Source organism: Dendropsophus ebraccatus, chromosome 5 (genome assembly GCF_027789765.1).
Source record: "Dendropsophus ebraccatus isolate aDenEbr1 chromosome 5, aDenEbr1.pat, whole genome shotgun sequence".
NCBI lineage: Eukaryota > Metazoa > Chordata > Amphibia > Anura > Hylidae > Dendropsophus > Dendropsophus ebraccatus.
Genome location: NC_091458.1, coordinates 50,642,970 through 50,666,241, shown reverse-complemented (window position 1 = coordinate 50,666,241; position 23,272 = coordinate 50,642,970). Strand labels below are relative to the sequence as shown.

Below are 23,272 nucleotides of genomic sequence, written 5' to 3'. Positions count from 1 at the left end.
TAGACACTGTTTTTATTATTTGCATGGTACATAAGTCTGCTGTGTTGTAAAATAGTAACGTTTTAGGATTTTTAGTTACAGGCTCTGACTTTCTTAAAAATTAAAGGGGTACTCCGGCGGGGGGCTATTTTGGGATGTGGCTGAGGGAAACAAATGTCCACTCACCTCCCCGGTTCCAGCGGTGGGTCCTGTATCGTGGCGCTCCGGTGCCCCGGCCGCTTCCTGGTGTCTGACGCGGTCTCGAAACGTGACGTCTCAAGTCCGCTCAGCCAGTCAGTGACAGAGGCGGGATCCATTTCAAGTTGCTCAGATCCCGCCTCTGTCACGTCTCGGGCGGCGTCAGACACCAGGAAGCGGCGGGGACCGGAGCGCCGCGATACGGGACCTGCCGCTGGAACCGGGGAGGTGAGTGGACGTTTTTGCCCTCGGCCACCTCCTCCCCGGCCAGATCCCAAAATAGCCCCATCCGCCGGAGTACCCCTTTAGGGTTATACTTACCTGTCTCGATCCCTGTGAAATCCATTCTAGATTAGCCATGCCTCCTGCTTCCATATAGACAAAGGGAAAGACAAGGATAGGGAACCTCTGCCCCTCCAGCTGCTGGAAAACTACAATTCCCATCATGTTTGGGCAGCCAAAGCTATGGTGTTGGCTATCTAGGCATGATGGGAATTGTAGTGTTGCAACAGCTGGGGGTGCGGAGGTTCCCCATCGCTGATTCAATTGAACAGAACATCTCAAGGGTTCAGGTTTATTGGTTATTTTATACAATTTAGATTCAGACATTTTGTAACCTGGCATAATCCAGATGGAACGTTAAAATGTTAGTGTGGAATATATATATATCGGCTGCTCTACAATGTGTTATCTTTGATGATTTGAACATTAGGGATCACTTAAAGGGGACGTTGCCTGATGCTTCTCTCCCTAGATCGGCATGGAGTTGCTGCAGAGACTGGAAGATTGGGTTGTCGTAGATACATCCCACACCCGGCAAGTTATCTACATAAACCTTAATTATTAGAATAGGGCTTGTATACAGAACTTGCCCTGCATGGGACACATTCACAGAAACCTGAGCTTCTGGCATCACCTATGACTGCATGCCTACCTAAGGAGAGAAGGGGATGTATAGCATATGCATTGCTTGTTTAAAGGGGTGTTCCCATCTAGACGAGTTATGGCCAATCCACAGTATCCATAGGATGGTGCACAAATAAGGTATTGCTGGGTGTCCAATCACTGGCTTCCCCTCCGATCTTGAGAACAGTGTCCTGAAAATCCCCACTAAATGGATCTGTGAGCCATGCCTGTGCACTGCTGCTCCATACATTCTCTGAAGCTGCCGGAGATGAGCAAATGCAGCTTTCAAGAGCTCAATAGATAATGGAGCACTAGAACACATGCATGGCCCGCAGCTCTAGTCAGCTGGGATTTTAGGAACTTCTGTCAATAAGTCAGTCCAGGACACAGTCTTAGGCTAATCCCACAAAAATATATTATAATTCTTTTTTTTACTGATCACAGCAATGTACCCGAAACATGTTCTGTTTCTATTTTTCTTATTAGTATTTGTTTTTTTTCCATATGTTAAAGTGGTTATCCAGCGCTACAAAAATATGGCCACTTTTCCCCCTACTGTTCAGGTGTGGTTTACTTCATTTACTTCAATGGAGCCGAGTTTCAAAACCCCACCCAAACTGGAGACAACAGTGGCCATATCATTGTAGCGCTGGATAACCCCTTTAAGACTGCTACCATCTTGCCTGAGCTATTATAACAGCATTTAGAGCATGGGTCCCCAAACTGCGGCCCTCCAGCTGTTGCTAAACTACAATTCCCATCATGCCTGGACAGCTGAAGCTTTGGATTTGGCTGTCCAGGCATGATGGGAAATGTAGTATTTCAACAGCTGGAGGGCCGCAGTTTGGAGACCCATGATTTTAAGAGATGCCTTACAGCAAGTACATAAATATAATAGACGGGATGTCCCTCTCAGACAAATAAGAAAGGCTTCTAGGTATGCTTGGTGACCTTTTTATAGGGGTCATTTTACAGCTGTTGTTTGTACCTCTGTTATTCGTATACTGGTGTCACCTGTTAGTGTACTCCTGTCTGTGTTGAGGAAGAGTACTGCTGGGAAATGATCTGTACAGAAAATGAAGCCTCAGCTTGAGCCCTATTTACACGTCTGTAATATATTGTCTATGTATGGACTGTATAACACAGACTCCTACTCCAGTGCCCAACCGCTCACGTCTCAGACAGGGCTTGAGACATGACCTTCGCTGACCCACTCAGTAATTCAGCGGCTGTATCGGTGTCCGGCCTCTGCTGCCGAATAGCTAAACGGGCCTGCCAATGGAGCATTAGGATGTGAACAACTGGATGCGGGCCCCAGTAGTGGTGCCAGGGAGGTAAGTAGACGTCATTGTATTCATACACCCACTCCCTGGCGATAAGATAAAAGGCTGCCCCGAGGTACTCCTCTGCACTACTGTACTGACACAGCATTTACTTGAATGTAGTTACTGCACTGATCTGACCTTCTCAGATAGTGCTAGGGTATCAGAGCCTTGGGGGTCACAGATTGTGACGTAAACCCAGCCTCAGCCTGTCTACGCGTATACATTCAGCATAGTACCCAAATGTAGCCTCTTCTTGACTGTCTCCAGACCATTAGTCAAAGTTGTCTGTGCACATGTATGCCGGCATCCTATTATGACCGATTTACCGATTATGACCGATTACCTATTATTTACCGATATACACAGGGAAACCTCTATGAACCTTTTATTAGGGTGGGCTTGTCAAGATCTCTATACACCATTCTATTCCATCACTGGTATCATCTCTATACACAATTCTATTACAGCACTGATATCAGGATCTATACACCATTCTATTACATTACATCACTGGCATCAGCTCTATACACCATTGTATAACAGTACATCACTGGTATCAGCTGCCAGTAGCATGAAAAGGGGGGAGGGGCAGAGATTGCAGCAGTGCACCCTGACAGCTCTCACACACACACACACACACACACACACACACACACACACACACACACACACACACACACACACACACCCCTCTCTTCCTGCTGCCTCTGTAAGCAGTCACAGCACCCCCTCCCTCTCTTCCTATCAGACGCCATGGGCAGCCAGGACACCAGAGGTCTCCGGTGTTCATGGCCACCATTGGAACCACTTGGTGAACAGAAGGGGAATTCTACCTCTGTATGAGAATTTCTTCTTTGCAGCCCTATAGATGCTGCCAATGTGCTGACCGCAGCCTTTATAGAATTAACTGTCAGCACCAGAGCATGGTTCTAGTGCTGACAGTTGCGGTGGGCCCTGACTATCACTGACAGCTGGGACCAACCACACATGATACAGGGACAGCTTTTTTATGCCCATGTCACCCTGAGGACACTAATTACCAGGGAAGGAGGAGGGGTCGGTGTGGGGAGGTCCCCACACAGCGCCACAAGGCCACAGTGGGTGCTGTTCCTGGACACTATGGCGCTCCTTCTTCTTCCTCCTCCTCCTTACGCTCTCCACTCTCTCTTTTCTGGCTCCCATGCTCCCTCCTCCTCCATCATGACCAAGTCATGTAAGTCCTGCGTCTTTTAAGGGGGTCATTAACTACAAAATCTGCACCAAAAAAACGGTATTTGGTCGAATCGGGGGGTGGTCTTCTGAGAGAAAGAGAGAGGAAATATTAGTTTAAAAAACATCGGTCTGGAAGGGGGGTGGTCTGCTTGGTAGGTTGCACTGTACTATATGTGACACAGAGGACTGAATGATGATGTGAATGAGCCCTAATTATAAGTGACTGGTTCCAGCCGCAGCAAGCGGAGATCCTGAAAATAATCTCACAGTGGCGGACGTTTATTATTCAGTCTAGTTGTGATTTTTTTTTTCTTTTTGAGTGTTATGTACAAGAACTGTTATTACCTTTGAGCAGGTTTTCTTACCTGCACAATTATGAGTACACTTTACGCCTGTGATGTGGCAAATGTTTGTGCAGCACAGTCTAAGAAGACCTCTTCAGTCACATAATAATAATAATAATAATTAATAAATCACCCAGTTATTACTTTAAACATAGAGCTGTACTTTATAAATACCAGAGAACAGAGTAAGGGTATGGGCACACTATAGAATCGGGACAGAAAACCTGTCACGGATTCTGCAGCTTGCACCCACTCGCGGACTCTGGCAGCCGCACGCATTTGCTGTCCGGCCAAAGTATGAACAGGCTCATTTTTGGGATGGACAGCGGAATCTACCTGTGCATAGAATGGAGTCTATGGCACAGGCGGAGATGCGCGCCGCCGCCAAAGCCCGGGTTTTCCGTTGTGATTCCGTAGTGTGCACATACCCTAGGGTGGGTTCATACTGAGGGATTCTCGCAGATAATGTCCGCAGAATTCCGCTATCTGTCCGCGCGCCTTTCCGCTGGCTCCATAGACACCATTCTATGGGCCGGCGTATTCTGCTATCCGCCGAAATAAGTGTCATGTCACTTCTTTCAGCGGATAGCGGAATACGCCAGCCCATAGAATGGTGTCTATGGAGCTGGCGGAAAGGCGCGCGGACAGATAGCGGAATTCTGCGGACATTATCTGCGAGAATTCCTCAGTATGAACCCACCCTGAAAGTGCAAACTGATAAGTAAACATAAATGCACAAATTGAAGCTTTAGTTGTGCAAAACCTTGAACTGTGGATGTGGTGACTACCCTGTGTCCTTCCATGGCTCAGCCCTCTGTGATAGCTATGGTGACTTCGCTGCCCATGCTGCGCACCGTCCCAGCCCCCTCCTGCCAGGTGCAGCTCCTGGCACTGCCCAGCCTCCGCCAGACACCAAGGAGACACGAGCTGCGCTCTCAGCCAATCAGCGGCGGGGGGCGGGCCCGGGATTGCACAAGACTGACAGCTCAGGTTTAAATGGCAGGAGTTTGGCGCTGGGTGAGAGTGATCGGGTGAGGAGGCGCTGTCTGCAGCCGGGAGACTCTGCACTGCGGTCCGGGAACATCGTCATGGCACTGAGGGTCTGCATCGTAGGCTCCGGCAATTGGTTAGTATGTGCACCTGATCTATACGTATTGCGTCTGTCCTGTGTGTGTACACGCCTGGGGATAAGGGGCATTATAGGCTCAGTGGTCGGAGCTGTTCACACAGCAGCAGCATGTGATCCTGCGGATCTGACTGAAAAGCCTTTGTTTGCTTATGGAGCAGCAGCAGGAGAACATAGTCCACCCACAGTAGTGTACATGCTGAGCTCTGCTGCCCACATTCTCTCTAGTCACAAGACTTGTATATGTCATCTGTTCACTGCTTATCTGACATCATCCACATAATGTATTATCTTGCACTAACATACATACATAGATACACCACATACATACACTATACATATACATACATACATACACTATACATATACATACATACATACACTATACATATACATACATGCACCACATACATGCACCATACATATACATACATACACCACATACATACACTATACATATACATACATACATACACCACATACATACACTATACATATACATACATACACCACATACATATACATACACCACATACATACACTATACATACATGCACCACATACATACACTATACATATACATGCATACATATACATACATACACCACATACATACACTATACATATACATACATACACCACATACATACACTATACATACATACATACATACATACATATATACACCACAGCTGTCCCTGCCCAATAGGGCCTATAGTGTATTACCATATGCCTGGATGACTGAGAACCCCATCAGACATACAGAGAATATAACAGCTCCATGCAGATGCCCCACTACCTCCAGGCAGGTACTGCTAACTACTGCAACACCTATTCAGTGGCCCTAGGGCCCTGATACACCAACAGATATCTGACAGATTTTTGCAGCCAAAGCTGGAAATGGCCTATAAACAGAGATCAGGTCATAAAGGAAAGACAGATTTCTCCTCTTTTCAAATCCATTCTTGGCTTTGGCTGTAAAAATCTCTCCAATAACCTGTCCGGTATCTGTTGGTGTAATAGGGCGCTTAGAGGCAGCATAGTGTGTGCCGTCTGCTGAGCTCTAAGTTCTCCATGAACTTTACACTACAGATACTACAAGAGTGTTTACTGCAAACACCATCTATTCTGCAAGCCGATTGTTATCTGGAGGGTGACCGTGTACAGTGTACTCATGACACAATCTCTGCACTATCGTCTATGTGCTGAAGAGAGCAAATTCCTCCTTGTGACATGCTATCCTCTTACACCACAGTAAGGTGCCCTCCCACATTCTGCAGGAAACTTACCGAAGGTTACAAATGACAGTCTGAAGGCGACATGGAGCAAGGAACAGCCCTATAGAGTAGTTGTGAGCTGACCCTGAGTAGTTGGCTCTATGTACCCGCATACAGGTGTATAGCTTGTTGCACCAGCCTATAAGAAGCCAGTATAGCATGTCATTGCTAGAAACCATTTAGAGACTCATAGATGAATATGTACATACGGCTTATGGTGTACAGATTACTTTATAATATGGGAAACTGGTCACTATAAACTAGTCCTGCTGAGTCCTGTAGGTTGTAGTGTGGTGTGTAAAGAATAGATCCATGGATCTAATAGTTAGATGTCCATCAGTGTTATCTACAGAGGGGAGGGGGAGTAGTATCTTTACCCCCCAACCCCATGGAGGACACATGCCTGGTATCGGATATTGCCTATGTGCCATAGATGTATTCAGCTCTCTTCCATAGGAGATTTCAATTACATGGTATGCCAGAATGTGGGGAGTTGAGAGCGCTCTTCTTACCTACACCATTTCTGTAAGATTTGTAGTGAGTAAAGACAACCCCCAAATTATAAGTTGGAACTGGCTCCTTCCAGTGCTTTCTGCTGTTCAGTGTGTGTGAGGGGAAGAAAAAGTTCTTTTGCCCCCTGTGGGTAACTGAATCTAATAGTTGACCTTCTAGCAGCAGGTGTTAACTCACCAAGTTGCGTGAAGCAGAGGTGTTAAAAGTGGTGAATTGTCAGACACAAATAAATATGATTCAGTAGCTGAACGGTCATCATTCTTGGTTTATTATAGGGATTTTGGTGTGATGTTATAACTACTGTCCTGCATGTCGATGCTCTGGGCCTAAACTGTTCCAAGAATGGTTGTTGCCACTACTCTAGGCATCCAGTTAATATGGACTGTTCAATAGAAAGACTCACATGCAACTTACACATGCATTACTTATACATTTGTGTTTCAGTATCGCCATTCCGGAGATATAGACTAAAAAAAAAATATGCAAATCATCCGGAATCATCTTGTATACTAATGAAGCTGTGTCTTCTGCAGGCATGGAAAGCAGTGCACCAGGGGCACCAGGACCAATCCCCATTGTACTGAACAAACTAATTTGCATATAGAATTTTTGGCAGCAGAACTGATGCCCGGGATACCAGTGTTGCAGCCACATTACATTTCACCTTGTTGTCGAAATATGTGACACAGTGCTTTGGCTATACCAGGATGTGATGTTTTATAAAACCATTTGGTCCCATGTCCAGGTCTGGCCTGCCTACATTTCTAGAACAAATTATTTTGTGTTTTGTAGTTGTACAATCTGTTCTTGTGACTATTAGGTGAAAGGTTTTGGCACTTCGGACAGTTCCTCTTCTATATCGCCTACATTGTACTGGCAATGTACTATGCAATGAGAGAGTGTCACTGTCACTGGATACAGTCAGTAAGAAGAATTGGTAGAAAGTACAGAGTGACACTCCCATAAAGTACCATGCCAGCGGGCAATAACTCTAACACTGATAACATACAGACAGCCTTGAACAGACAAAACAAGGGAAACTTACAAGATGGATGTTTACTTTCTTGGAAATAGTTCTGAACTTTTGAACAGTTTGCACAGGAAGCTAAAATATTCATATCATCTTTTCTGTGCACATTGGAATAAACTCAAGAACTATGCTATATAATATGCATTGCTGATTCTTCATAATAATACCTACATTTTTGCATGTGGTATTGCAGTTTAGTTCCATTGAAGTGAGCAGAGCTGTAATACCACGCACAACCTAAGGACAGGGGTGTCACTGTGTTTGGAAGAAATCCTGGATAAACCCTTTTAATAATCACCCACAAATCTCCTAGTGTTTGGGTCTATGGCTCCTCTGTAGACTTGTGTATCCTTTAAGGTCTTCACACACATATTATTCAAAAGTCAACTGAACCTATGGTTTTAGGCAGAACCGGCCAACCATCTAATGTGTATAGAAGCCTCCCAACTCTTCCCTGGCAGATGTTGGTGGGTGGGGTAAGAGAAGGATCAGACATGCTGGATTCTAACTGCCTGGTCCTTTTGTTTTTGTTTTTCATTTTAGGCAAGTGAAAGAGCAAAAAGAACATAAGATCCATATTCTTTCACACAATTTAGGCATTTGGCCTTATGTATACTATGCAATCTGTGTGTTATAGTACTATGCTTCTTTGGGTGTCACATGTTAAAGCTTTTGTTACATAGCAACAATACTACTTGGGGAGAACTCAACAGAGCATGCCATGATTTATAGTCTGGCAATAAGTCAGAGCCATATAGTATAGCCATATATAGGCCCTGTACAACATGGAGCCATATTACAACTGCATGAATGAGCCTTTAAATGGCGTAGCCTAAAATTAAAAACTATCACCTACACCTAACATCCTCCTTAATCCACCTCTTACTCCCGTCTTCAGGACTTCACCCGTGCTGCACCAGTTCTATGGAATGCATTGCCTAAGACTGTCAGACTCACCTCCAATAGCCTCAAAACTCATATTTTCAAACGGGTCTATCAGGTTCCCTAATTTGACCACTAACTTTTGACCAACTTTTGGCATGTTGAGTAACAAATTGCCACTTTTTGACTCTGGGCTCAGTGGGACGATTACTGTACCTGTTCCGGCCTTCCTTTCTTTCCAGCTGTGTTTAATCATTCCTCCCTCCCCTCCCTCTTCCCTATTGTTTCCCCATGTATTTTTGATGTGATGCTCTGTTGAGTTATACTGTTTGCACAGCGCGGCCCTGACACAGACGTTATACTCATTGTCATTGTGTCATGAACACTCCTTTATTTGTTACTTGTTGATGTTATGTACACATGGCTGTGCCTTCTTACCATGGTTTGTGAGACATTGATGATAGGCTTTATTGTTTGTTTCATGTATATTGTGAAAAACTTAATAAAAACCACAATTATAAAAAAAAATTGACATATCTCTATGATATGTCAGAGGTTTTTAAAAGTAACACTGCCCATTTAAACATTGATTTTATGCCCAGATTTTACTTAGTGTGAATATACCCTAATTGTGTCACCTGGCGGCAGAGTGGGACTCCTGGGGGTCCAAATGGCCTCCCAACTGTCCTGGATCCGGCCCTTTAAAGCTCCTGATTAGTGCTCGCAGTTAAATACAAGGCTCTGATTGTAAGGGTGAGAAGCCATTGGCTCCCTGCCCTGACAACCACCCTTGTGGCAGCATTCTGTATGAACAGATTGCCTATATTACAATCACACACTGATATTCCCCATTTTTAAAGCCAATTTCTGTAGCTACAGTATATAGCAACAAGTTCCATTTCCAAAGCAAACAGTGTAGTCCAGATGTTAATTTATGCATCCGTTTCTAAGAGGAACCACAGAGTGCTGCTGACTTCTATGAATTGTAATTTCTTGGGGAATACAAGTACAGGTCAGGGGAGTATATAGGGCCTCTAACATTTCAGAATCAAGTAGGTGGTGTCGACAGGCGTATTAGTGTATAATACATGTTATATACTTGATATTCATGATAGGACCCATGCAGTACCTGCTGTGTATATCAGCTGATGTCACAATACATTTATACATCTCTTAGCTTGAGCCTAATTGGGTGGCAATAATAGTAAGAGACTAAGTGCCACCTTTGGGTTTAGTCACCTTGGCTGTGAGTCTAGATAAATTGACTGAGTGCAATTACACTTGTCATTTATATCAAAAGCATCACATGGAATATTCTCCTGGTGTAAATGATTCACCCTGACTGCGGGATGCTTGTGATTCCCGTAACAGGGTAGCAGAGGACAGGAGACTTGTGAATGCTTCTAGCTTTGCAGAATGGCCATATGAGAGGAGGGCAGCTGTAGTATGTGGCCATTAACATAGGTAGAATTTCCTCTTACTGCTTTTTGATTGGCCCCGTTATGTAGCATTAGTCCAGTATTTATAGCGCAGGAACAAGTTATTGATTTGTGGCAACATTTTTCCATTTTCTGTATATAGATCATCAGTGCAGAATGGAAACAATGATATTTATGCATATAATTGAGAGTGACCACTGATCTCTTACTTTATACTCTCTGTTGTTTGTAGGACAATGGATATAGTATGTAGCCACTGGAATGACCACAGGGCTGTATATGGTTTATTAAAAATATGGTTGGTTGGTAACCATTTTACTTATATTGGTGACAACCAATATGTGATGGGAACTAGGGGGATTGTGGTGGGGTATTAAATAATAAGCAGCGCCTAGTGAACAGCCACAGGTATTAGTCACTCTGGTTTGGAGGACTGATTTGAATCTATTGCCCCTGCTTTAAAGGAGATATTATAAAATTACAATGACAAAAATGGAGGTCTGTTGTCCACCAGGTGGACAGAGTGACATCATACATGCTTGACCACCACTCCTTTCACTGTCTATAGAACCTTTGAACATAGACATGTTTAGCACTTGTTAGTATTCAGAAGTCCCATAGACAGTTAATAAAGGGGTGTCTGTGCATATGTGCTGCTGCTCCATTCCCTTAGGGGACAACTATCCCCTATTATATTGATATGTGATAGTTTTTAATTATAGGATACACCCTATAAAGGCTCATGCGTGCAGTTGTAATATGGCTCCATGTTGTACAGGGCCTATATATGGCTATACTATATGGCTCTGACTTATTGCCAGACTATAAATCATGGCGTGCTCTGTAGAGTTCCATATAACTGGAGCTGCCCTATGCATATATACAGAGCACCATGAGAGGGAAGTGTCTGGATTAGATGAGCAGATTTTCTTCCATCTCAGCAGGGGCGTTGCTAGGGTCTTAAAACATCTGGGGCACAGGCCCCCTGAGTTGACTTCTCCAGTGACGTTACACACACACACTATATATATATATATATATATATATATATATATATATATATATATATATATATATATATATATATATATATATATATATATATATATATATATATATATATATATATATATATATATATATATATATATATATATATATATATATGTGTGTGCGCGCGCGCGCATGTGTGTGTATAACTTTTTTTTTTAAAACAGATGATCACATAGGCTAGTATTTGAAATTGTGACTCACAGTTGACGTCTTCTCTGATCAGAGTCGCTCACTTTTCTCTTTCTTTTCCATTCGGCCCCAGCCATAACCCTTCTCTCCAGAATCTGCCAGGAAAAACATTTTAGGCTCCTTGCTCCAGCACACACAGTGATTAGGTCTCCTCTGTGCCCTATATGCCCTAGCTGTGCTCACATAGTATAGGCCTTCTCTCTACCCCCATATAGTTGTAGCCCCCGCCCTTCCCTCTGTGTCTGCATACATTATAGGCCTCAACTGTGCCTCGAAATAGTATAGCCCCCCTGCTCAGCATCCTTCCTTATATAAAATAGCCCCCCTGCTGTGCAGCATCCTCATATAAAATACCCCCGCTGTGCATTATTCCCATATAGAGTATCCCCTGCTGTGCACCCAAATAAAGTAATAATGCTCCCTGCTGTGCTCTCCCACATTGTTAAATGCCCCTACTGTGCCTCCATATAGTAATAATGTCCCCTGCTATGCTCCCATATAGTAATAATGTCTCCTGCTGTGCCCACATATAGTAGTAATGTCTCCTGCTGTGCCTCCATATAGTAATAATGACCCATGCTGTGCCCCATATAGTAATAATGTCCCTGCTGTGCACCCAAATATAGTAATAATGCCCCCTGCTTTGTCCCCCATAGTAAAAATGCCCCCACTGCTGTGCCCCATATATAGTAATATAGCACCTACTGTACCCACCATAGTAAGTCCCCCCCTCTGCCTACAGTAAACCTGCCCCCTACACACACTACTACCCCATCTGAGCCCCCCATACACACACTACTACCCCATCTGAGCCCCCCATACACACACTACTACCCCATCTGAGCCCCCCATACACACACTATTACCCCCATCTGAGCCCCCCATACACACACTATTACCCCCATCTGAGCCCCCCATACACACACTATTACCCCCATCTGAGCCCCCCATACACACACTATTACCCCCATCTGAGCCCCCCATACACACACTATTACCCCCATCTGAGCCCCCCATACACACACTACTACTACCCCCATCTGAGCCCCCCATACACACACTACTACTACCCCCATCTGAGCCCCCCATACACACACTACTACTACCCCCATCTGAGCCCCCCATACACACACTACTACTACCCCCATCTGAGCCCCCCATACACACACTACTACTACCCCCATCTGAGCCCCCATACACACACTACTACTACCCCCATCTGAGCCCCCCATACACACACTACTACTACCCCCATCTGAGCCCCCATACACACACTACTACTACCCCCATCTGAGCCCCCCATACACACACACTACTACCCCCATCTGAGCCCCCCATACACACACACTACTACCCCCATCTGAGCCCCCCATACACACACTACTACCCCCATCTGAGCCCCCCATACACACACTACTACCCCCATCTGAGCCCCCCATACACACACTACTACCCCCATCTGAGCCCCCCATACACACACTACTACCCCCATCTGAGCCCCCCATACACACACTACTACCCCCATCTGAGCCCCCCATACACACACACTACTACCCCCATCTGAGCCCCCCATACACACACACTACTACCCCCATCTGAGCCCCCCATACACACACTACTACCCCCATCTGAGCCCCCCATACACACACTACTACTACCCCCATCTGAGCCCCCCATACACACACTACTACCCCCATCTGAGCCCCCCATACACACACTACTACCCCCATCTGAGCCCCCCATACACACTCTACTACCCCCATCTGAGCCCCCCATACACACACTACTACCCCCATCTGAGCCCCCCATACACACTACTACTGCCCCAGCCTAGCCAAACAAAAAAAAAACATTTTACTCACCTGTCTTCTCCAGCCAGTCAGCCTGGCAGTGAGGTCCGAGGGGGTGGCGGGTTTGCGGCGCGGGTCCTGGAGGTGCGCGTCTGTGGCTGCTGGATCCCTCTGTTGGCAAGGATTCAGGAGGGGGAGTCCTTGTAAGTGGGGGAGCTGGGGTCCACTCGGGGTGTGGGGGGGCTGTATCTGCGCCAGGGGTCCGTGCGGGTTCCAGGGGGTGGGCTGTATCTCCCGGCACGGCGCCCCCTGTCAGCGCAGATTCCGGGGGGTGAAGGGGCTGTAGCTGCGGCACCGGGGTCCGCGCGGATTCTGGGGCAGGAGGGGTCTACAGCTAGCGGCGCCCTGTGCTGACGTCCCGGGAGCGCAGGAGAGAGGCAGGCCGGAGCGTGCAGCGTCTGCGGCCCTCTGTCCAATAAGGAGCGGGATGACGTCACAAGGCGTCCGGAAGTGGTGCCGGCTGATCCCACTCCCGCGGCGGTAGAGCCTAGAATGTATCCTCTCCTTTGAGTTTCTCACTGCAGGGGATACATTCTAGCATCTTCAGTAGTGAAAATGCTAGAATGTATCCTCTCCTTTGAGTTTCTCACTGTAGAGGATACATTCTAGCATCTTCAGTAGTGAAAATGCTAGAATGTATCCTCTCCTTTGAGGCTCTCACTGTAGGGGATACATTCTAGCATCTTCAGTACTGAAATGGCTAGAATGTATCCTCTCCTCTGAGTGTATCCTCTCCTCTGAGTGTCTCACTGTAGGGGATACATTCTAGCATCTTCAGTACTGAAATGGCTAGAATGTATCCTCTCCTCTGAGTGTATCCTCTCCTCTGAGTGTCTCACTGTAGGGGATACATTCTAGCATCTTCAGTACTGAAATGGCTAGAATGTATCCTCTCCTCTGAATATATCCTCTCCTTTGAGTTTCTGCAGGGGATACATTCTATCATGTTTAGTATTGAAATGTCTAAAATATATACCCTCTCAGAGGAGAGGATACATTCTAGGCACTATAATGAATCCCCTATAGTGAGACACTCAGAGAAGAGGATACATTCTAGCCATTTCAGTACTGAACATGCTAGAATGTTTCCCCTACAGTGAGAGCCTCAAAGGAGAGGATACATTCTAGCATGTTCAGTAGTGAAAATGCTAGAATGTATCCCCTACAGTGAGAAACTCAGAGGAGAGGATACATTCTAGCCATTTCAGTACTGAAGATGCTAGAATGTATCCCCTGCAGTGAGAAACTCAAAGGAGAGGATATAGTCAGAGGAGAGGATACATTCTAGGCATTTCAGTACTGAACATGCTAAATGTATCCCCTGCAGTGAGAAACTCAGAAAAGAGGATACACTCAGAGGAGAGGATACATTCTAGCATGTTCAGTACTGAAGTGTCTAGAATGTATCCTCTCCTCTGAGTTTCTCACTGCAGGGTATGCATCCTAGCATGTTTAGGGCTATGTTCATACATAGTATTTCGGTCATTCTTTCTTCGACCAAAACCGAGTGTAGTGTTTTATGTGTGAACATAGCCTAGTAATGTAAAGTCCATCGAGTATCCTCTCCTCTGAGAGGGCATACATTCTAGAATGTTTAGTACTGAAATGTCTGGAGTGTATCCTCTCCTCTGAGAGGGCATCTCCACCAGATGTACCCTCTCCTCTGAGAGGGCATCTCCACTAGGTGTATCCTCTCCTCTGAGAGGGCATACATTCTAGCAAGTGCAGTTTTGAAAGGTCTAGACCACAGGTGTCAGACTTCATCCCTCGGCTGTTAAAGACTACATTTCCCATCATGCCTTACTTGTCCAGACATGGTGGGAATTGTAGTTCTGCAACTGCTGGAGGGCCTGAGTTTGACATCTCTGGTCTAGAATGTTCTCTTTTCTAACTGCAGGGTATACAGTCTAGTATGTATCCTCTCCTCTGAGCGTATCCTCTCTTCTGAGCTTCTCCCTGAGCGGGTCATATTACACAGCATGATTAAGAGGTGAAAACGAGCGGCGATGTTTTAGGTCAGTGCTTTCTTCCCCTTTGTTCCCTGCACATTTTCTGTGTTATTACACACACAGACAGTGACTGGGGGAACTGCGGGCAGCTGCGGGAGGGGCAGCCCAAAAAATCCTTAGATTGTTCAAGCTGCCCATTGTAGACAGCAGCACTATCGTGATCTGGATTACTCGACCAGTTTGAAGACCACAATCAGCTGATAACATGGATTATTACACCAAATGATTATCAGACGTAACGGCCAGGAAACCTTTGGTGTAATACACCATTGTCTGTACAAGGAACAGGACTGGTGTGCGGGGTCTGTATACAGGGGAGAGGACTGGTGTGTGTGGGGTCTGTATACAGGGGGAGAGGACTGGTGTGTGTGGTCTGTCTACAGGGGGAGAAGACTGGTGTGTGTGGTCTGTATACAGGGGGAGAGGACTGGTGTGTGGGGTCTGTATACAGGGGGGAGAGGACCAGTGTGTGGGGTCTGTATACAGGACGACAGGACTGGTGTGGGGGGGGGGGCTGTATACAGGGGGAGAGGACTGGTGTGTGTGGTCTGTATACAGGGGGAGAGGACTGGTGTGTGGGGTCTTTATACAGGGGGAGAGGACTGGTGTGTGGGGTCTGTATACAGGGGGAGAGGACTGGTGTGTGGGGGTCTGTATACAGGGGAGAGGACTGGTGTGTGAGGGTCTGTATACAGGGGAGAGGACTGGTGTGTGGGGGATCTATATACAGGGGGAGAGGACTGGTGTGTGTGGGGGGTCTGTATACAGGGGGAGAAGACTAGTGTGGGGGGACTGTATACAGCAGAGAGGACTGGTGTGTGTGGTCTGTATACAGGGGGAGAGGACTGGTGTGTGGGGTCTGTATACAAGGGGAGAGGGCTGGTGTGTGTGGGGTCTGTATACAGGGGAGAGGACTGGTGTGTGTGGGGTCTGTATACAGGGGAGAGGACTGGTGTGTGGGGTCTGTATACAGGGGGAGAGGACTGGTGTGTGTGGGGGGTCTGTATAGAGGGGGAGAGGACTGGTGTGTGTGGGGTCTTTATACAGGGGAGAGGACTGGTGTGTGTGGGGTCTGTATACAGGGGGAGAGGACTGGTGTGTGTGGGGGGGTGTATACAGGGGGAGAGGACTGGAGTGAGGGGTCTATACAGGGGGAGAGGACTGGTGTGTGTGGTCTGTATACAGGGGAGAGGACTGGTGTGTGGAGTCTGTATACAGGGGGAGAGGACTGGTGTGTGTGGGGGGTCTGTATAGAGGGGGAGAGGACTGGTGTGTGTGGGGTCTTTATACAGGGGAGAGGACTGGTGTGTGTGGGGTCTGTATACAGGGGGAGAGGACTGGTGTGTGTGGGGTCTGTATACAGGGGGAGAGGACTGGTGTGTGGGGTCTGTATACAGGGGAGAGGACTGGTGTGGGGGGGTGTATACAGGGTGAGAGGACTGGGGGGGGGGGTCTGTATACAGGGGAGAGGACTGGTGTGTGGGGTCTGTATACAGGGGGGAGGACTGGTGTGTGGGGTCTGTATACAGGGGGAGAGGACTGGTGTGTGTGGGGTCTGTATACAGGGGAGAGGACTGGTGTGTGTGGGGTCTGTATACAGGAAAGAGGACTGGTGTGTGGGGTCTGTATACAGGGGAGAGGACTGGTGTGTGTGTGGGGGGGTCTGTATACGGGGGAGAGGACTGGTGTGAGTCTGTATACAGGGGAAGAGGACTGGTGTGTGTGTGTGGGGGGTCTGTATACAGGGGGAGAGGACTAGTGTGTGGGGTCTGTATACAGGGGGAGAGGGGACCAGTGTGGGGGTGTCTGTGTACAGGGGTTCTCTCCCCCTGTATACAGACCCCACATACCAGTCCTCTCCCCTGTTTACAAACCCCACATACCAGTCCTCTCCCCTGTATACAGACCCCCCCACACACCAGTCCTCTCCCCCTGTATACAGACCCCCCCCCACACCAGTCCTCTCCCCCTGTATACAGACTCACACGAGTCCTCTCCCCTGTATACAGACCACACACACCAGTCCTCTCCCCCTGTATACACCCCCCCACACACACCAGTCCTCTCCCCCTGTATACAGACCCCACACACCAGTCCTCTCCCCTGTATACAGACCCCACACACCAGTCCTCTCCCCCTGTATACAGACCCCACACACCAGTCCTCTCCCCTGTATACAGACCCCCCCCCACACCAGTCCTCTCCCCTGTATACAGACCCCACACACCAGTCCTCTCCCCCTGTATACAGACCCCACACACCAGTCCTCCCCCCTGTATACAGACCCCACACACCAGTCCTCTCCCCTGTATACAGACCACACACACCAGTCCTCTCCCCCTGTATACACCCCCCCACACACACCAGTCCTCTCCCCCTGTATACAGACCCCACACACCAGTCCTCTCCCCTGTATACAGACCCCACACACCAGTCCTCTCCCCCTGTATACAGACCCCACACACCAGTCCTCTCCCCTGTATACAGACCCCCCCCACACACCAGTCCTCTCCCCTGTATACAGACCCCACACACCAGTCCTCTCCCCCTGTATACAGACCCCACACACCAGTCCTCCCCCCTGTATACAGACCTCACACACCAGTCCTCTCCCCTGTATACAGACCACACACACCAGTCCTCTCCCCCTGTATACACCCCCCCACACACACCAGTCCTCTCCCCCTGTATACAGACCCCACACACCAGTCCTCTCCCCTGTATACAGACCCCACACACCAGTCCTCTCCCCCTGTATACAGACCCCACACACCAGTCCTCTCCCCTGTATACAGACCCCCCCCACACCAGTCCTCTGCCCTGTATACAGACCCCACACACCAGTCCTCTCCCCCTGTATACAGACCCCACACACCAGTCCTCCCCCCTGTATACAGACCTCACACACCAGTCCTCTCCCCTGTATACAGACCCCCCCCCACCAATCCTCTCACCCTGTATACACCCCCCCACACCAGTCCTCTCCCCTGTATACAGACCCCACACACACCAGTCCTCTCCCCTGTATACAGACCACACACACCAGTCCTCTCCCCCTGTATAGACCCCTCACTCCAGTCCTCTCCCCTGTATACAGCCCGCCCCCCACTCCAGTCTTTTCCCCCTGTATACAGACCCCACACACCAGTCCTCTCCCCTGTATACACCCCCCCACACCAGTCCTCTCCCCTGTATACAGACCCCACACACACCAGTCCTCTCCCCTGTATACAGACCACACACACCAGTCCTCTCCCCCTGTATAGACCCCTCACTCCAGTCCTCTCCCCTGTATACAGCCCGCCCCCCACTCCAGTCTTTTCCCCCTGTATACAGACCCCACACACCAGTCCTCTCCCCTGTATACAGACCCCCCCCACACCAGTCCTCTCCCCTGTATACAGACCCCACACACCAGTCCTCTCCCCCTGTATACAGACCCCACACACCAGTCCTCCCCCCTGTATACAGACCTCACACACCAGTCCTCTCCCCTGTATACAGACCCCCCCCCCCACCAATCCTCTCACCCTGTATACACCCCCCCACACCAGTCCTCTCCCCTGTATACAGACCCCACACACACAGTCCTCTCCCCTGTATACAGACCCCACACACACCAGTCCTCTCCCCTGTATACAGACCACACACACCAGTCCTCTCCCCCTGTATAGACCCCTCACTCCAGTCCTCTCCCCTGTATACAGCCCGCCCCCCACTCCAGTCTTTTCCCCCTGTATACAGACCCCACACACCAGTCCTCTCCCCTGTATACAGACCACACACTCCAGTCCTCTCCCCTGTATACACCCCCCCACACACACCAGTCCTCTCCCCCTGTATACAGACCCCACACACCAGTCCTCTCCCCTGTATACAGACCACACACACCAGTCCTCTCCCCCTGTATACAGACCCCACACTCCAGTCCTCTCCCCCTGTATACAGACTCCACACACCAGTCCTCTCCCCCTGTATACAGACCCCACACACACCAGTCCTCTCCCCTGTATAAAGACCCCACACACCAGTCCTCTCCCCTGTATACAGACTACACACACCAGTCTTCTCCCCTGTATACAGACCCCACACACCAGTCCTCTCCCCTGTATACAGACCACACACACCAGTCCTCTCCCCCTGTATAGACCCCTCACTCCAGTCCTCTCCCCTGTATACAGCCCGCCCCCCACTCCAGTCCTCTCCCCCTGTATACAGACCCCACACACCAGTCCTCTCCCCTGTATACAGACCCCACACACACCAGTCCTCCCCCTGTATACAGACTCCACACACACCCGTCCTCTCCCCCTGTATACCCCTCCATGCTACTATGGATATTGCAGCTTCCTTCACTCTGTTTCTGCACAGTGAATGGTGCAGCAGCTCACTACTTCCTACTTCCGGTCGAGGCCCCGCCCCTCCTGGTGACATCACACCTCAAAGGAGAGGATACACTCTAGCATCTACCCTCCCGCGGCCCGCCAGCACTGAAGTAACAGCAGCCTGGGGCCTCTGATAGTGATCTATCTCAGACCCGGCTGCTGTTATTTCTGTGCTGGCGGGATCAAAAAGACTTTCGGGGCTAGGCTGAAATCATTCGGGGCTTTGGCCCCGAATGATTAAGCCTAGCGACGCCACTGCATCTCAGTCAGCCCATATGAAGAATTGTTTCCTCAATATCTATTTACAGACTTTTACTTCAATTAACATATTCGTGTCTCTATACAGGGGATCCGCCATTGCAAAGATTGTCGGGGAGAATGCGGCTCGGCTCCCCCAGTTTGATAATGTGGTGAACATGTGGGTATTTGAGGAACTAATATCGGGGAAGAAACTGACTGAGATCATCAACACTGAACACGAGAATGTGAAATACCTCCCTGGGCACAAACTTCCAGCCAACGTGGTAAGTGACCATTACAGGGATTTTATGTTTAATCTAAAATTACTCCTCAGTAGAGATGAAGAAGTTGGATGCCTGGAAAACATGGATACAGCCATAGGCTATATCCATGTTTTCCAGGACTGCCTAGAGCTGCTTCCAACTTCTTCAGCCACCGCTAATCAAATGCTGCACGCTCGGGTTAAGACAAACCCAATTGTGCTCAAGGTTCACTCATCTCTACTCCTCTATGATTTCAGTATGTTCTTAAAGTGTACCTGTTTGTAAAAACTTTTTAACATGTCAAAGAGACCTATCAAAAGTGTCAAGTGTTCAGACCCGTACTGATCAAGAGAACAAGCGGCTTGTCCACTCCTTGCCCTTTGTAAGAAAATAATAGTCGTTCTCTATAGACTTACATTAAGAGTATGACTTTTTTTTTCCGAACAGACGACGCTGCAGCACGTCTTCTCCCGCTCGTTCTCTCAATGGGTACGGGTCTAAACATTCAAACTCAGACTGATCAAAACTTTTGACATGTCATGTCAAAAGTTTTTACAAACAACAGTAAACTTTAAGAACTGGAAAGCCATGTTTAATTCCCTCAATTATTTCCCTCCATCCCTGATGATAATCCCTTCTCTTTTATATAGAGAACATCTATTGCTCAGCACGACTTTGCCTGACGGCTGTTTACGCGTTGCGATGACTGATTAGTAACTTTTATTCGGATTTCTGTTCAGAACTGACAAGTGGAGAATGATAGACTTGTACATGTACATTTAGTTTTTACCTTTTACAGATCTTACAGTTGATCATTTTGTTTATTTGCATTAAACACTTAATGATCTTTGAAATCTAGATGATAAATCACTTTATGCCGAGGGACGGTGGAACTAGAGACGTCTCATAATAACAAAAAGTAATGTAAAGCTAGTTAATGACACAATTTTAAGCGGTTTAAAAAGATCCTGTGGGTGTAGACTGCTCAAATCCGTCTGTCTCTTTATATAATCCCAGACATACAGGATAATGTAGAGATCAGGGCTTTGTTGTGGCCTTATCATCACTTCCAGGACTCCATTTTTTTCTTTAGTCTGAAGATAGCTCTTGATGACAATGGGTGTTGCGGTCTTGACCTGCTGCACAGTAAACATTTAGAGCCGATCAGATGCCTCCATGATAGGCGTCTTACTTTGAAGCATTTTTTCCATACCTGCCTAAAACTTTTGCACTGTCTGAATATAGCCCCAAAGCCTTAATATTTTTGGAATATGGCCATGCTTTGCAATGTCTCAATTTATCAGTTGAGGGAAACCTGCACGACATCCCATATCTGTCCCATTAAGTTAATAGGGTTATCCGAAAAGCAGAAAATGTCCTAACTCTTCTGCTTTCCAGCGCTTCACTTCCTTTCATCTGGCTGTTTCTAGTGGTAACTTCTGAGATGAGAGGGGGGCATTGTGTGCAGGGGAAACCAGTGTCCAATAGCTGCCCTATTTCACCACAACATCAGTCAACTATTGATCATTGCCCCCCTCTCGTCTTAGAAGTTATCACCAGAGATGGACAGAGGGGAGGAAATAGAGCGCCAGAGAGCAGAAGAGGTAGGACTTTTTCTGCTCTCCAGATAACCCCCTTTTTAATGTATTATGATCAATACTGCCAATGTGGTCAACATCTCCTTTTGCATGTTATACTATTACATTTAAGGCTGGGTTCACACTATGTATATTTCAGTCAGTATTGTGGTCCTCATATTGCAACCAAAACCAGGAGTGGATTAAAAACACAGAAAGGCTCTGTTCACACTATGTTGAAATTGAGTGGATGGCCGCCACATAACAGTAAATAACTGCCATTATCTTAATATAACAGCCGTTGTTTTAAAATAACAGCAAATATTTGCCATTAAATGGCGGCCGTCCACTCAATTTCAACATTGTGTGAACAGATCCTTTCTGTGTTTTCAATCCACTCCTGGTTTTGGTTGCAATAGGAGGACCACAATACTGACTGAAAAATACGTAGTGTGAACCCAGCCTAATAGTGCATTGAAAGTCCAAAATACATTTCTGTGATAGGGGAGATTTAGAATGTAATCTTGAAGATTGTGTAACCTTTACCAGTTAGTTTACACACTCCGGTAATGTATAGAACCTGCCATAGTGGTAATGTGGGCTTATTATTGCATATAGGCATATGATGTACAATTCCCACTGCCCCATTAGATATAATGTTATACTGACTATTTATCTTTATCTATTGTTCCTTTCTCTTTATGAACACGAGGGGCAGACCAATGTAATTTACCACTCAGGACTGTCTGACCAGGCTACATAATCTTTTTATTCCCACACAAGAAGGCATGTTAGGAACAGTCTTTACATTTCAAGGGAGTCTAGGAGATTATCAAAACCAACAAGACCATTTTATTGCTCAATAATGCAACGCGGCCTTTGCCCCAGATACATAAAACCTACTTATCAATCAGAATGCAATGTTCTGCTTGGTTTGCTCTGATGTTGTACTACAGACAAAAGGAATGAATGCATGAATGATTGATAGATTCACACATGTTCAGCCATTTGTCGCCACTGACCTCTGATGAGTAAGTGGTAAATGAAACTGTTGTTGTTTATTGCGGCTGAAAATGTTTGTTTTGACCGACTGCCATAGCAAATCTGACTCCTGTAGAAGTAAAAAGACTGACTAGCATGCCTGGCCTGTTAGTAGGTGAGACCATTATTGTGTATTTGTTGGGGGGGGGGGGGCTGTCAATGTAAACAATTATGGGACCACTGTTGTATGGGAGGCTTCTGTGGTTTAGTGTCCTTTTTGAGAACTAAGCTGAGTAAAAGAAGGAGTGGGACAACTCGATGGTTGTCACTTCTGATGCTTAATGAACCTGTTTTTAACCCCTTAGTGACCAGCCTATTTAAAGCCGTAATGACCAAGGATTTTTTTTTCTTTTTTTTTTTAAGAGTTGTTCCTTTTTATTTTCTCATTAACATAGCCATATGAGATAAGATGTCTTATTGCTTTTGTGTATTGC

General features: G+C 47.1%; 1 protein-coding gene across 1 annotated transcript in view; it reads left to right on the top strand.

Annotated features, from left to right (window-relative positions):
* Positions 1-4,955: 4,955 nt before the first annotated feature.
* GPD1 (glycerol-3-phosphate dehydrogenase 1) overlaps positions 4,956-23,272 on the top strand; it is a 42,064-nt gene continuing 23,747 nt past the window's right edge. Inside the window, exons 1-2 of the mRNA XM_069970156.1 lie at positions 4,956-5,090; positions 20,064-20,241. Of these exons, the coding sequence (XP_069826257.1) occupies positions 5,053-5,090; positions 20,064-20,241 (216 nt within the window). The 5' untranslated portion in view covers positions 4,956-5,052. The remainder of the gene's footprint in view (positions 5,091-20,063; positions 20,242-23,272) is intronic.